Source organism: Filobasidium floriforme (genome assembly GCF_021052385.1).
Source record: "Filobasidium floriforme strain CBS 6241 chromosome Unknown HD553scaffold_1, whole genome shotgun sequence".
Taxonomy (NCBI): Eukaryota; Fungi; Basidiomycota; class Tremellomycetes; order Filobasidiales; family Filobasidiaceae; genus Filobasidium; species Filobasidium floriforme.
Genome location: NW_025763622.1, coordinates 1,038,628 through 1,051,719, shown reverse-complemented (window position 1 = coordinate 1,051,719; position 13,092 = coordinate 1,038,628). Strand labels below are relative to the sequence as shown.

Below are 13,092 nucleotides of genomic sequence, written 5' to 3'. Positions count from 1 at the left end.
CCGCTGAGAAGGAGTCCATGACCGGAGAAGGGGAACTTCGGCCGGAAAAGTAGTCCTTGCTCGAGTTGGGAGCCGAGCTCGAGGCGGATTGTACTTCTTCTTTGTATTGCTGCTGTTGGTAGTTCAGCACCATCTCGGGGTTGATGGAACCTCGTTTATCCGCTCTTGATGTAGAGAGGGTACTCAGCCCACCTACCGGTCCGACTCCCAAGCCAATAGGGATCTCAGATGAAGATTGATGATTTACACCTCCAGGTTGATTCCTGTTTCTTGAGTTGGGACGTTCGGGATCGACGGTCGAGGCACTTCCCTGACCAGACTCGCCTCCAGAATAGTAACTCATGTCGATCTCGACCCCTGGACTGAGCTTTCGCCGTGAATTCGACATCGGTGAAGGGGAATGGCGATGGCGGTCAAGAGAACTTCCCTGCCGCGACGGGTCCTCTCGCCTGAACTCTGAATCCAGTCGAGGGGACCCTAACTGGATGGTTTCACTAGCTGACGATGCTCCACCTGGCTCTGGTATGCCGATGAAACCATGTCTAGAGGGGGAAGGTGTCAAACCTGCTGGTGTTGACAGTGCACTGATCCCAGACAGAGCCTCGGGGCGAGGACTCTTGCCTGGCTGGCTGCCCCCCGCAGAATCGGCTCTCGCCCTCTCTGTCGCGCTTGAATTGCTGATGATGGGGGCAGGACGTTCGCCTGCGCCCCTCACCCGCTCCTTCTCCTTGTCTTTCTCCTTCTCGCGCTCCTTTTTGGCCCGAGCTCTTTGCTTGGCTTCGGCGTGACGTCGCGACCGCGCGACTCGTTCGTTGTGACACGTCTATGTGATTGGTTTCGGAATGGCTATGTCAGCATTGTATGTCTTGGAAGCCGAAACGCAGAGTTGTGGCTTACCATGCAGTAGATTCCCTGACTCGTCTTTGCAAAGACCAGTTCTTCTATCCGTCTCGAACATTGCCTACATGTGAAGCAATCGGCATGATAACTCTCGTCCCCGGTCATGATGGCCTCTTCGGTAATGGGCAATTTGCACACATAACACTGATACGAGCATGACGAGCAGACCGGGTCGCCATCCGAGAGAAGCAGGAGGTTCGTGTCCGCCGTCACCCGGTTGTTGCACTTGATGCACCGGAAACAATCGACGTGCCAGAGTGATTTGCTGTCGGAGCGCATGTGAGCCGGGTGATTGTACGAAATGAAAAGCAGGTGACAGGGCGTCAAAAAGAAACAATCGAGTATCGGTCAGTTTCTAGCGCAACGCCGGAATGGGATCTATCGCTTGGCGATAGAATCATGGACGCTCACCCAAAAGCGACCACAATTCCACCGCTTGCCTGGTCGATGAGTTTGGAGCACCCTCCACATTCGACCTTCTTCCCGGCAACCATGTCCATCCGGGCGAGTTCCTGCCTCTGTGCTGTCTGGGACATGGTCTTTCTCACGCTCGTCTCCCCCTTGGGCTCATCCCCATGAGAGTGCGAATGCGAATGATCAACGTTGGAAGTCACATTTTCCGGGTGATCATTCGACGTGCCGTGGTGTGATGCAGAGCCGGTGGCCTGAGAGTGCCCATCGTGTCCGTCGTCTGTGTTGATTTCGTGACCCTGGCCGTTGACTTCGCGAGGGAAAGCCATGCCAGGCGACCCGGGTCGTCGGCCACCCGCTGCGAATGGGTGAAATCCGTGCGAATGTGGAGAACTAGTATGATTTCCGTGACTAGATGTGGTGGAAGATGCTGAAGAGGGAGGGAAAAATGCGTCCGAATGGTGGTGATGTTGTTGTTGGACGTGCGGGGATCTCGAGCGTGAAGATGTCGGCTGATGCTGTTGTTGATCAGAGAGGATACCCATGGCCCCAGTTCTAACGCTTCCGGATCACATATAGGGCTCCTGAGAGATGTTGCATCAAGAAGGCGGCGTCCGTAGCTACCTTTGTCGACGGTGAAACCGAGTCGGCGAGGGCACTTCGAATTCCCAATTAATTAGTAGTGATTGCAAGAAAGGTTTCGAGATGCCGACGGCGGAATGGGCGACTTTTGAGCACGACTTTGGCGAGCGCCCGGTTTTCCGCCAGGTATTCTGTTGGATCTATATCAGTGCGAGGTGTAATCGTTGACGGGACTGAGGTGTCGTCTGTAGGAGGTGATGGTGATGATAGAGATGATGGTTCATGGAGTGATGCTGCTGCCCTCCTCCCTGCGATCGAGCGAGTTGTCGCGTTCCAACTGATCCGACCGTCGCAGTCACAAGTAAAGCGGTCAAACCAACCAACCAACTCTTGGCTTTTTTTGGAACACACTTACCTGAACACAAAACAATCACAGTCACCTCAGATATCGGGCCCTAGGCCTATAGATGCGTAGCTAGAGTATCGATCGCTAGGACACTACAGGACCCACCACATAGGGGTTCAAACGCGCGCTGAAGAGGTTCATCCAGGATATAACTATAACTGCAAGGAAAAGAAGGCCCCTTCGCTGGTATATCGTTGCCGCAATTGCCAGGCCTCAAGCTGGAAGCTGCATCGATCGGTATCTGGGAATTCAGTAGTAACCATGAATTTTCGCTCGAAGCTGCTCGCCATCCAGAGCACAAAGCTCGCGGATTTGACGTCGATACGGAATTCTGCTCCACGGAAGGCTAGCGAGGACCAGGATGTGGACGAGATCGTCCCGGAGGTCATCTCTTTGAAGAAACTCAGGCTGGACGTCAGGAATGACTGGCAGCATGCTTGTGAAGCGTATGCCACTTCTCACGACGGAGAACAGCTGGACGAGGACCTCATAACGGGATATGTGGAAGGTGCTGTAAGGGAATACGTTTTGGACAGGGCGGTGAGTTCTCGATTCACAGCCAGATAGCGAGGGGGTAGCCATCTGATTGTTGTATCGAATGCACCAGTACGAGGAACCAAGCTTCGCCTCAAGTACCGAATCTAGGTCGACGTTTTACCAAAAGTTGTTCGACTCGCTCGATATCGGGCTTGTCTTGTTCGAAGTCGCCTACGGTGAGCTGCATACTAAGTCATTGCCTGAGCAAATCGACTCAACCGTACCTTTCATTTTCCTACCTATCAGAGCAATATCAAACCACAGCTTCGTTAGACTCTGGCGCATCGCTCAGTTTGATCCTAGAAGACTTGGGGGATGTCCTGTCTGTCCAAAGCTGGAGCGTGATCTTCGGCTGGGTAGAGCGCAGAGCTGAACAGATCACAGCAGTAAGCCCCGTGTGCTCGGGACTGTCGTCTCGATCGTTATTTCTGATCGCGTCTGCGTTGTAGGGAATGCAACCATCTAAAGGGAAATCTTTAACGCTGCTGAAGCTGTTGAATCATCTCTTACAACAAACGTCTCATGTGATGGTTGATTTCGAATCCAGTACGGATACGCTTCTGCTGAGAGCCCGAATACACCTGTTCATTACCGAGTGGTTCAAGCTGAACGACATGAGCGGCGTCAATCTGCGAGGAGAATACTCGGAGATGAGGCAAAGGTGGCCGGGAATGAACGGTGATGATGAGGACGAGGAAGATGAGGAGGAAAAAGAGCTTGAAGCGGGCGCGAGGGAGGATCTGACCGAGACCAAGGTGGAAGCAGAAGATGCCACGACGATGGAATCGAAGGAGATCGAGGGCACCGGTCCGGAGGTACCCAACGGCCAAGCAACAGCAACGGGGGAGAAGCAGGCCGATCAGCAGGGAACGACAGACTCAGAGACAGGAGCTGCTGCTGGTAAGCAGAATCCCGAAGATGCTGCGGATCGTATGGAGGTGGATGGGCCAGAAACACAGGCCAAGTCAGAGGAAGAGGCCGATTCTGCCGTGCCAAAGCAGGAGGACCTCTACTCCGTGCTATACCATCTTCAAGTCGCCTTCACCAATCCGCCGTCTCTCGCCGGTTCTCGCCCAGTAACAGCGGCCAGTACATCTACCTCTGCGAGCGAGACGCCCATACAAGCTTTCAGAAGGCGGACAGGCGTCCTTCTCAACGAATTGAGTAGTCGGCGAGGGGAAGCCATTGAGATGGCCAAGAGCATGCGAGAGGCGGCTTTAGCCGGCACTGAGGAGACTGATCTGCGGACAGACGAGTATCCGGCTTTTCTGGTCAACCGGCGGACTTTGGAAGCCGATGTGAGATGATTACACACTCGATACGTCTGAAATTTTAGTCTGACGGTATGATTGCCTTCAGTTGGTCAACCCGATATATCGCAAGCGGATATACGCACAGTTTCTGGTTCTATTACAACAAATCGCGCAGTTGACGGAGAAGGAGAGGCCAAAGCATCCTAAAACGCCGCAATTCCCGCCATCCTTTTTTGTTGAGGTGTCAGATGTACGCACGCCGTCATGGGATCCGACTGCTCGAGTTCTAGCAGAGCTGATGTGCCTATCATACTTCTATTTCAGGCTGACTGGGCAGGCGAGACTGCTAGTCAGATCAGGATCGAACTGATGAAACTACCTGACGGAAGGGACTTCGAAGCTCGGATCCGCAAAATGCTCGAGATGGATAGACACTATGTTCGTGTCTTCGCGCTCTTCCATCACACAGAAACGAGCTGACCTCCCCGATCCGCTTGACCGCAGGCTCTTTGGAAGCAGCTATCTTGTCCACCTTTAGATCAGAAACCAGCGGAAGATTCGACCTTGGAGCAAGCCGAGATAAACCGGAAGCGAATCATTGCTCCTTTGAAGCCGTATCGGTGGTCTGCCGGAACAAAGAGTTTGAGCCGCCTAGGTACCGACCCTCTGACCGGTGTCGATCAGCTCAAGGGTTTCAAGGTGTAAGTGTTCTGAATTTCTCACCAGATAGTGTAGCCGTTCTGACCGGTCGGGCGGGGGGTTCATAGAGCGGAGACTGTGCAGAGCTTGAAGGAAAAGTATGACCGCGAAGTTGAAGAGGAAGAGGACGAAAAGGCTATGGGCCGGGAATATACCACAAAGCTGGGACCATTCGTCGAAGTGAGTATCCACACAGCTCTGTACTTTGCAATCCCTACTGATCAGGTATGGCGTCTCAGAACAAAGCATCTCTGTCATGGAAAGCCCTGCGCCTGGCCAGTCGAACCGATCTGAATGCCTTTCCGAAGGCGCGAAACGGAGATCTGCCGGACCTCGTCTCAGCCATCGAAGCGAGGCGATCGGAACAGGCTGGTACAAATGCTGCCGCTCCCGAAAACGAGGAACCAGCCGGTATGGACAACATTGGTGCTGACGGCGAAACGCCTGGGCCTGAAGAGGTCGCCGAGGCAGAAGGCGAGGCAGCAGCAACTGATGCGATCAAAGCGGAAGCTCCTTCGGAAGCGATGAATGTCGAGCCAGAAAAGGCGGACCTGCCGACCGAAATGATAGCTGGCGAAGCGTTGGAAACATCTGACTCTGCTGCCGCCGAGACCGAGTCAATGAACGTAGAACCGAAAGTGGAAGAGACAAAGGTGGATGATGCCGAGGCAGTGATGCAGGAGGGAGGTGTATGAAGGGGGAGAATCTGGGTCCAGTCTTCCATATATCAGGGAGATGAGTAGACGAGGTGTATGCGTGGGTCCCAGAGACCTGGATTACATAATCATGATACTAGCACCGCAGGACATGCTATGCTTGAAAGTCTATATCGTTAAGTAAGAAGCGTATACTTCGGTTGTCACGCCATAAAGTTGGTGGTCCATATCGTGTTGTATGAAGCACGTTTTGGTTATGGGGACCGTAAACCAGCGCTCTACTGCAGTGCGCGCATGGTCAACTCGAAGAACAAGAATGTCGCTCCGTTGGCTATCGACAAGGAGAGGTCAGTCACATTCTCGTCTTTTCGACTGATGCCATGGAATGCAACGTACCAAACGGCGACCTGACCAAGGTAGGGATCAATCCATTGGTGAAACCCTTGAGACCCTGGTTCTTCCAGGTCTTGCTGAAACAGTCCACCATGCCCGAGTAGACGCCTGCCCCTGACTGGATCTTCGATTTTACGACATCGATTCTGATGTGTTCAGAGATGACAGGATTCAGCGATGTCACGTGGTAGATGGTTCGAGTATGAGGGCTGATCTGCTACTTACGGGTAGACGCTGAACCAGAGAGCGTAACCGGCAACCATACCGGATCCAACGGCCCATAACGGGGAGATTTGATCTCGAGCGATGTTCTGAGTCTTGCAGACGTATTGAATCGTGGCTTCGTAAGCAGCAAAGTATGACCTGTCCAATCGTAGATCATTATGGTGAGACTCTGTAACTGGCGTGTGCGTTCCGTCCGCGGTACTTACCCGGAACCGAGACCATCACGCCAGATCGTCGGCACTTGACCCTGGAAGATCCCCTTGATCCCATGCGCTCGATACAGCTTGCTCGCAACGTCCAGAGGACCGTTGTACAGTTTCTGCTCTCCAGCTTTCGGCTTAGGTTGACCTTGCAGCTTGATTCTGATGTTCTCGATCGGCCCCGACAGGATCGTGTTGGCAACCCCAGCGAAAGCTCCGGCAGCGAACAGTTCTCCCATGCTCAGGTTTTGGCCAGGAGCTTTGTCCTTGGTGAAATATCGCTTGGCAGCTCCGAAAGCAGCAAATTGGATGGAAACGCATGCCCCGATACCGAGGAGAGGAGTCAGGGTTCCCTTGTAGAAAGCACGGGGACCCTCATTTTTGAAAACCTTGACGGCGACGTCGAGGGGTCCTTTGTAAGTCCCCGATGGTGAGGTCTGCTGCAAGACCTTTCTGTCAGGAGCAATATTTTCAGCTTTAGGTTCCAGTATCACTGCCCCCGACAGCCATCGAACCCCAAGAATGACTCACACCAAGTCGAAAGGCTGACCGACCAGCACCTGAGCGACACCGCCAACCGTCCCAGCCAAGAGTTCTTTCTGGGTCGGACTCAGGTTCAACCTGTTCGCACGTTTAGCCTGAGGTCCCAGCGAGAGTTCAGACATGGCGAGGACGTATGGGAGTGGGCTATCCGGGACGATCCAAGCTGCAGGCACTGATGATACAAAGGATTTATCTGATCATAAATTTATACTTGCAAACGTCTAATCTCGATTAGAGTTTACAATTCCATGGTGCTTATCGCTTTGGAATCACGTGACAAAGTAGATTAGCGACTGACTCGTTCCAAACAGTCAGGAAGGAAGTCAGGAACATTATATTTTCAACTGAGCTTTTCGGAACATCGACACCGGGTTACCCTAGCGTGCGCGCACTGGGGGTAATCCTGTTCTTCGAGACAGTTAGGCCCGCCGCTGCCCCGAAGGTTCCCCGTTCGACCTACGCCCGCGACATAAGTGGGCATTTTGGAGGCTAATGGCATGACGGTCCCTCCCATGATCTTCAACAAGGTCAACAAAATTTGCTTTTTTTTTCTTCTCTTCTCCCTCATCATGGTTGACTCGCATGACTCGCTTGACATTGAGCAGATACTAGACCGCGTATGTATCCTATTGCTCAAGTTGTCATAAAGGCCTTTTCAATCGAGATTTGAGACTTGCCGATGGCCGATGGTCCTTATCCAGAAAGCGCGAAATTGCAACGGATTCGTCGAGCCTCATGTGAGCTTTGGTAAGCTTAGTGGGATTGCGCTCGTGTACAACGAACTATCGGTACAAACGTACGAAATATAAGAGGCTCGCACCGCACCACGACGATGGTCCAGAGCCTCGCGCCGAGTATCCTGATGAGGTACTTTCAGGGTCACCTTTTTATTCGCGCCAACCTATCCAGCCAACGAAACCTCTCGCCATCTTAGGTCCCATCGCCTCTTCTCCCAGCCTATATATCGTCCACCCGTCATGCGAAAGCCATTCTTCGAGGAAAGCCGTTACCTGGAACGCAACAAAGTTAGCTTACGGACATGGTCGCGGTTTCATTGCGACCTTGGCGTCATCGTCAGTGTACGCACCACATCCGACGACCTCAGCTCGATGACGACCCAGACAAGTGTCTTTCTGCGCGTCGTATACCGGTCAAAGGTGGCTACGAGCGGTTTGATCAACGCTTCGTTATAGATGCAATCGATAGCGAGCATGAGGTCATAATCTCCACCCTCCTGCCGATTTGATGACTGAGAAGCCTTCTCCAAGCTCTGAAACCAATCGACCTCTCTGATCCCGACGACATCTTCCAGCTTGTTCTCCTTGAGATTTCGAGAGATGAGCTTGAGGTTGTCATATTGGTCCGTGGCGGTCCACGATCCGAAGATTTCGTGTAACAAGACCGAAGAGAGACCTGTTCCCGCGCCGAGTTCCAGGACCGAGGAGGTTTTGGCCAGAGTTGGGTTTAACAGAGGCGTCATTGTGGGAAGGGGGAAGTAGAACTGCTGCAACAGGAATTCGGCCAGAAAGAGGCTGTTGCGGGATACACCACATCAGATCTCGGTGACCTCGCTATCAAGCGCAAATTTCCTCACAACAGAGATGCTCACCTTGCTCTCCATACCACGCTACCTGAACCATGACATGCGCGTCAGACGTCCGAAACGTACGCTCCAATCCTCCTATGCACCCCGCGTACCAGTATCTCCCTTTCTATTCCTCAACGCGCCTATATCCTGGTGAATGCTGACCGAGATATTTTTGCTCTGAAGCTCGGACTTCTTCGCTTTGTGACTCTTGACCCTCGAATGCCGAAGCTTTGGGCTCGAGGCAGAGTCGAGAGGGACCGACGGTGGTTGAAGCTCGAAGTCGATCTCGAGGGTGTCTTTGTGCGAATCGAGGAAACCAAGGCCGCCCTTCCTAGCGTTGTTTGAATCTTCCGAACCGGTATTCGCGAGATTTGAGTAAAGCTCGAATGTCTCGAGTGATACAGAGTGTGAGGGATCAGCTTTTGTGCTGGAAGCTGTTTCATCGGTTTTATAACCGGCTCGACCCACTTCTTCATCGGCGTCCTCCACAAGCGTCCCGCCTGCGCCAAGCCGTATCAGATCCGACGGAGGCTTGAGAGGTTTTTCCGAAGATGAATCCATCAGGCAGACTTCTTGTTCTAACTAAGTTTGTCTACATGCAGTCTATCGATAATTTGGCAGACAATAATATGCATCTAACTGATAGATAGCTAAGCCCCTAGCCCCATGCAAGTCGAAGAGGGGTGAGCCATGAGCCACACTTCGTAAACAAGGCCCGGTCGACAACCGACAACCGATCATGATAATGAATATTTATTATCGAGTCGTTGATTACCATGTCCTTGCCTTCATAGAGTGGCAAGCTGTATCTGAACAGACGTTACGGATGATATCCTTCTCACCTAGAGCCTGCCAAAGGCGCCTAACAATGTCATCCAATCGGCCGACATCGCCGTCAGCTGAACCCCCTGCCAAACGCGCTCGAACGAGATCTCCTTCACAGGCCGATGGAAACTATGACGGGGAGGCCGAACTGGTCAGAATCAAGAAGCGTTTGATCAAGGTCAAGCAGTTGAGGGAGAGGGGAACGTCTTTCGGAGCGGATGAGGAACAACAAGGTGGAGATTCTCGAGCTGCTGATGGGAGATCTCCTGATGGTGCTCAGCCGATCAACAACGTCAAGCCGATCGAGGAACAGTTGACGCCGATGCCGAAATCGAAATCGCCGTCGCCAGAATTCAGGATCCTGGGGAGTAGCTCGCGGATAGGAGCAGCTATGGAAGAACCTGTTGCGGCAATCTCAAACCAGCCTTCATCAGCTACAACATCAGCTACAACATCTTCGCAACCACCACCTCGTCAACCCATCTTTCTCCCTGCGGCAGTCCCAAGATCGACTCTCGCACCTCGTCGAGCCCAACACCCTCCTCTGGCATCGTGTCGATCGGTCTACAGCTATACCCGACTGAATCATATCGAGGAAGGGACGTACGGCATCGTCTTTCGAGCGCGATGCAACGAGACCGGCGGGATCTACGCTTTGAAGAAGCTGAAGCTGGAGGAAGAGAAACAAGGGTTCCCGATCACCAGCTTGAGGGAGGTCATGGCGTTGATGGTCGCCGGCGAGCACGAGAACGTGGTTGGAGTGAGAGAGATTGTCGTCGGAGATACTTTGAATCAGTAAGTCCATTCAAAGCTTTGGTCCGCCCGGAGCTCTTCTCCGGGTGTTCAAATCCCGACAACCGTTCATGACTCCCATCAGCCTGCCTCTTTGTTCTGTTACATGACACGATCCACCCTGGACTCCCCCCGGACTCGCTTGGCTTGAAATGGTCTCGCGCATAACACGCCGTCGATAGGATCTTTATTGTGATGCCGTTCATCGAACATGACCTCAAGACCTTGTTGGAGACGATGCCACATCCATTTCTCCAGTCCGAAGTCAAGACGTTGATGATGCAGCTGTTGAGCGCGGTAGCTCATTGTCATAGCAACTGGATCGTAGGTCATGTTGCCAGACTCACAGAGTTCACTGGAACAACCGGTTGATTCGCTTGTTCTTGATGCCTGTGTGATAGCTTCACCGCGATCTCAAAACGTCCAACCTGTTGTTGACAAATCGTGGGCAAATCAAGGTGGCCGATTTCGGGCTCGCTAGAAAGTTCGGCGACCCGTTGGGAGAGATGACGCAGTTGGTGGTGACGCTTTGGTACCGGTTAGTTCAAGTTGTCCCGTCGTGTATACAGCTCTGCCCCTAATGTGTTTCTTCGGTCACCTTGTAGGAGTCCTGAGTTACTGCTTGGTGCAAAAGAGTATACCACAGCGGTAGACGTCTGGTCGGTAGGCTGCATCTTTGCGGAATTGATGCAAAAGGACGCCCTGTTCCCGGGTCGAGGCGAGATTGACCAGATCGGACGGGTCAGTAGAGGGCAATGAACATACTTCGATCGCCGTCGATATTGACAGCGAATTCCGATTGGCATATCTGCAGATATTCAACCTGCTGGGCAAACCTACGGAGGAGATGTGGCCAGGATTCTCCAGGCTGCCTCTGACACGGACCATAAATCCTATTGGACCTCCGTAAGTGGCACCGGGACCTATCAACCCAAGCTGTTCAAACTCAAAGCTGAGCTGCTCGCATTCGCGCAGATACTCGTCGTTGCGAAAAAAGTACCAGTTTCTCAGCGATTCAGGGTACGACCTGTTGGCGTCTCTGTTACGATATGACCCGGAGGAGAGGATCAGCGCCGATGTCGCCTCGCGGCATCCTTACTTTGAGTACGTTTCGAGGGCCATGCGCGATTCTGACCCGATCACTCGCTGAATGTGAACATTCTGGCATCGCAGCGAATCGCCTTATCCGAAGCACCCCGACCTCTTTTCCAGCTTTCCGAGCGTGGCTGCAGGTGAAAAGTAAGAGCCCTGCTCATTCTGCATCTTGTCGAACCAAAAGCTGATTGTCATCCCTTCTCGCCGAGTATCAGACGACAAAAGATCAAATCCCCTAGCGCGCCCGTCCGAGCCATCGAAAAACCAGAATTCGACTTGGTCTGAGTTTATCCGCTTGTTTATGGTCATATGCGCATGTAGCAGTCGAGCATGTTGTATGGGCAAATATCTTTATATGATCCTGGTAGACGAACTTCAGACTATCCGTGCCGCGGGAAATAATTGGGCGCGACGGCTGTTGCTGATCGCGAGACGAGGTGGATGTACAATATGGCTCCGATGCCGACGACTGTTGAAGACGTCATGTTAGCTATGCGACGCGTCGATGCAAGTCGCCAGATGCCGATGACTCACGGTAGCCGGCGATCTTTTCCGGGACGGTGTGAAAGTAGGCCGAGGTGGTCCATAGCATCTGGCAAGCGGCAAAGGGGAAGTCTTCAGCCTTTCATTCCGTTTTTCCCCGGACGAGATACTCGAAGACTCACGAAGGACCACATCAAGACGAGCCCAAGCCCAACAACCATGCTCAACGCGTGCCCTGCCAGTTGCACACCCCCGATCCTTTTCCCCGGAGCTTCCACCAACGTGCCCCTCTCATACACCATCTTCAAAGCCGGGGCGAGTTGCCTGGTGATGATCGCCATCGACGCGAACAAGAGGAACACGTGTCCGCTCAGATCGAACCCTTCGAAGAACCTCGCTCGGAAATCGGTCGAGTCGACGTTGAACGGTTTGTAGAGCCCCTCTTCGGCGAGCTGTTTGGTCCTGGGCTTCAGCAGGGAAAACAGCTCGGGAAAGGCCGAAGGGTTGATGTTCCGGCCGTAAGAGCAGTATTCCTGAGGCACGTTGATAAAGGTGGTACCCGACTGGACGTCACCAGAATCATCGGCCCGGACGATAGGCAGCTGATCGATCCGGGTCAAGGAGGAAAAGGACGGGTTCTGGGCGAGTTGAGGCGGGAGAGGGAGTTGACAGACCGCGCCCGTGGTCGTCCTCACGTAACTCGTCATCCACCCGGTGACGACGTACCAAGCGAGCAAGTACAAGCCGATCTCGAGCGCTCGATGAGGTTTCGAGGGAAAGTACGGGTGGTGGTGCCTCGAAGGCGAAAAGATGGCGTGGGGGATAAGGAAACCGAAAGTCGTCCACGCCGCCGCGCGTTTGACGAAGATCCGGTTGAGGATGTTGCGCTTGTCGGCGAAATACCAGACGTGAGCGGCCGCTTTCGGTCGGAGGTCGAACTTCGAGGTAGAATATGCCGTATGGTAGATAGCATCCCAAGTGATTCCAAGGCTGTGAAGAGTGGCGGTGAAGGGCAAATCAGTCGGGCCGTCAGCGGACCGAGGACTGCAACATGGAGGGTCCGGCCAACTTACGCTACGACGACGCCGACAAAGATGACGACATGTACAGCCGGGTAGTTGAGAAATTTGCGAATTGGAGAGCTCTTCTCTTCGACTTGAACACGTCTTCTTCGTTTGAGCGTGGCCGTTGCTGTGCTCGTGCTCGTTGTGATTGTCGGATCTGTCGACGTGGAAGAAGTCGCTGCGGCGTATGATACGCCAGGACGGGGTTGTTGTGACATGGCGGTGACGAGGCTGGCTTGTTGGCTATTATGATCGTATCTTGTAGATTCCGAGGCTATATGTCTGTGATGCTATCCGCAACCGGGAACTTTTATATTTCTGTCGATCTGTCGAGAGGTTGTCGAGATGAAAGATCAACCTCTTTGAATATGCTCTTCATCCAGGAATCCTATGACGTAACCCCAACCCAGACCGTCGCTGCGGAAGCAAAATACGAAGAG

The 13,092-nt window shown here is 53.1% G+C and overlaps 5 protein-coding genes across 5 annotated transcripts; 2 read left to right on the top strand and 3 right to left on the bottom strand.

Moving 5' to 3' along the window:
* The first annotated feature begins 2,300 nt into the window (after nt 1-2,300).
* Nucleotides 2,301-5,640, top strand: HD553DRAFT_9495 (THO complex subunit 1 transcription elongation factor-domain-containing protein). The gene is made up of 9 exons (XM_046184622.1): nt 2,301-2,839; nt 2,907-3,012; nt 3,083-3,222; nt 3,286-4,134; nt 4,196-4,339; nt 4,414-4,527; nt 4,594-4,790; nt 4,857-4,968; nt 5,028-5,640. Exons 1-9 carry the CDS (start codon nt 2,561-2,563, stop codon nt 5,481-5,483), a joined length of 2,397 nt encoding a protein of 798 aa, XP_046040224.1. The 5' UTR covers nt 2,301-2,560; the 3' UTR covers nt 5,484-5,640.
* Nucleotides 5,641-5,722: 82 nt separating this feature from the next.
* On the bottom strand, nt 5,723-6,927 carry HD553DRAFT_265913 (mitochondrial carrier domain-containing protein; the record flags this gene model as incomplete). The annotated part of the gene is made up of 5 exons (XM_046177456.1): nt 5,723-5,775; nt 5,841-5,983; nt 6,063-6,200; nt 6,269-6,715; nt 6,794-6,927. 5 exons carry the CDS (start codon nt 6,925-6,927, stop codon nt 5,723-5,725), a joined length of 915 nt encoding a protein of 304 aa, XP_046040223.1.
* A 620-nt stretch (nt 6,928-7,547) lies between these two features.
* On the bottom strand, nt 7,548-9,027 carry HD553DRAFT_9452 (putative methyltransferase-domain-containing protein). The gene is made up of 5 exons (XM_046184618.1): nt 8,862-9,027; nt 8,504-8,783; nt 8,415-8,436; nt 7,893-8,337; nt 7,548-7,815 (listed from the first exon to the last, which is right to left on the bottom strand). The coding sequence occupies exons 1-5, from the start codon at nt 8,952-8,954 to the stop codon at nt 7,693-7,695; spliced, it is 963 nt and encodes a 320-aa protein (XP_046040222.1). The 5' UTR covers nt 8,955-9,027; the 3' UTR covers nt 7,548-7,692.
* Nucleotides 9,028-9,609: 582 nt separating this feature from the next.
* Nucleotides 9,610-11,253, top strand: HD553DRAFT_266274 (putative cell division cycle 2; the record flags this gene model as incomplete). The annotated part of the gene is made up of 7 exons (XM_046177475.1): nt 9,610-10,013; nt 10,193-10,334; nt 10,412-10,548; nt 10,616-10,751; nt 10,825-10,916; nt 10,986-11,114; nt 11,184-11,253. 7 exons carry the CDS (start codon nt 9,610-9,612, stop codon nt 11,251-11,253), a joined length of 1,110 nt encoding a protein of 369 aa, XP_046040221.1.
* A 251-nt stretch (nt 11,254-11,504) lies between these two features.
* On the bottom strand, nt 11,505-12,973 carry HD553DRAFT_9449 (inositol phospholipid synthesis and fat-storage-inducing TM-domain-containing protein). The gene is made up of 3 exons (XM_046184617.1): nt 12,662-12,973; nt 11,771-12,578; nt 11,505-11,697 (listed from the first exon to the last, which is right to left on the bottom strand). The coding sequence occupies exons 1-3, from the start codon at nt 12,868-12,870 to the stop codon at nt 11,596-11,598; spliced, it is 1,119 nt and encodes a 372-aa protein (XP_046040220.1). The 5' UTR covers nt 12,871-12,973; the 3' UTR covers nt 11,505-11,595.
* Between the last annotated feature and the right edge of the window lie 119 nt (nt 12,974-13,092).

Coding starts and splice junctions, on each gene's coding strand:
- HD553DRAFT_9495 (XM_046184622.1), top strand. CDS start 2,561: ATGAATTTTCGCTCGAAGCTGCTCGCCATCCAGAGCACAAAGCTCGCG. Junction 4,340..4,413: donor TTTTTGTTGAGGTGTCAGAT/GTACGCACGCCG, acceptor CTTCTATTTCAG/GCTGACTGGGCAGGCGAGAC. Junction 4,969..5,027: donor AGCTGGGACCATTCGTCGAA/GTGAGTATCCAC, acceptor ATGGCGTCTCAG/AACAAAGCATCTCTGTCATG.
- HD553DRAFT_9452 (XM_046184618.1), bottom strand. CDS start 8,954: ATGGATTCATCTTCGGAAAAACCTCTCAAGCCTCCGTCGGATCTGATA. Junction 8,437..8,503: donor GAATAGAAAGGGAGATACTG/GTACGCGGGGTG, acceptor GTCATGGTTCAG/GTAGCGTGGTATGGAGAGCA. Junction 8,338..8,414: donor AGCGTGGTATGGAGAGCAAG/GTGAGCATCTCT, acceptor ATCCCGCAACAG/CCTCTTTCTGGCCGAATTCC.
- HD553DRAFT_9449 (XM_046184617.1), bottom strand. CDS start 12,870: ATGTCACAACAACCCCGTCCTGGCGTATCATACGCCGCAGCGACTTCT. Junction 12,579..12,661: donor TTTGTCGGCGTCGTCGTAGC/GTAAGTTGGCCG, acceptor CACTCTTCACAG/CCTTGGAATCACTTGGGATG. Junction 11,698..11,770: donor TCGTCTTGATGTGGTCCTTC/GTGAGTCTTCGA, acceptor GCCGCTTGCCAG/ATGCTATGGACCACCTCGGC.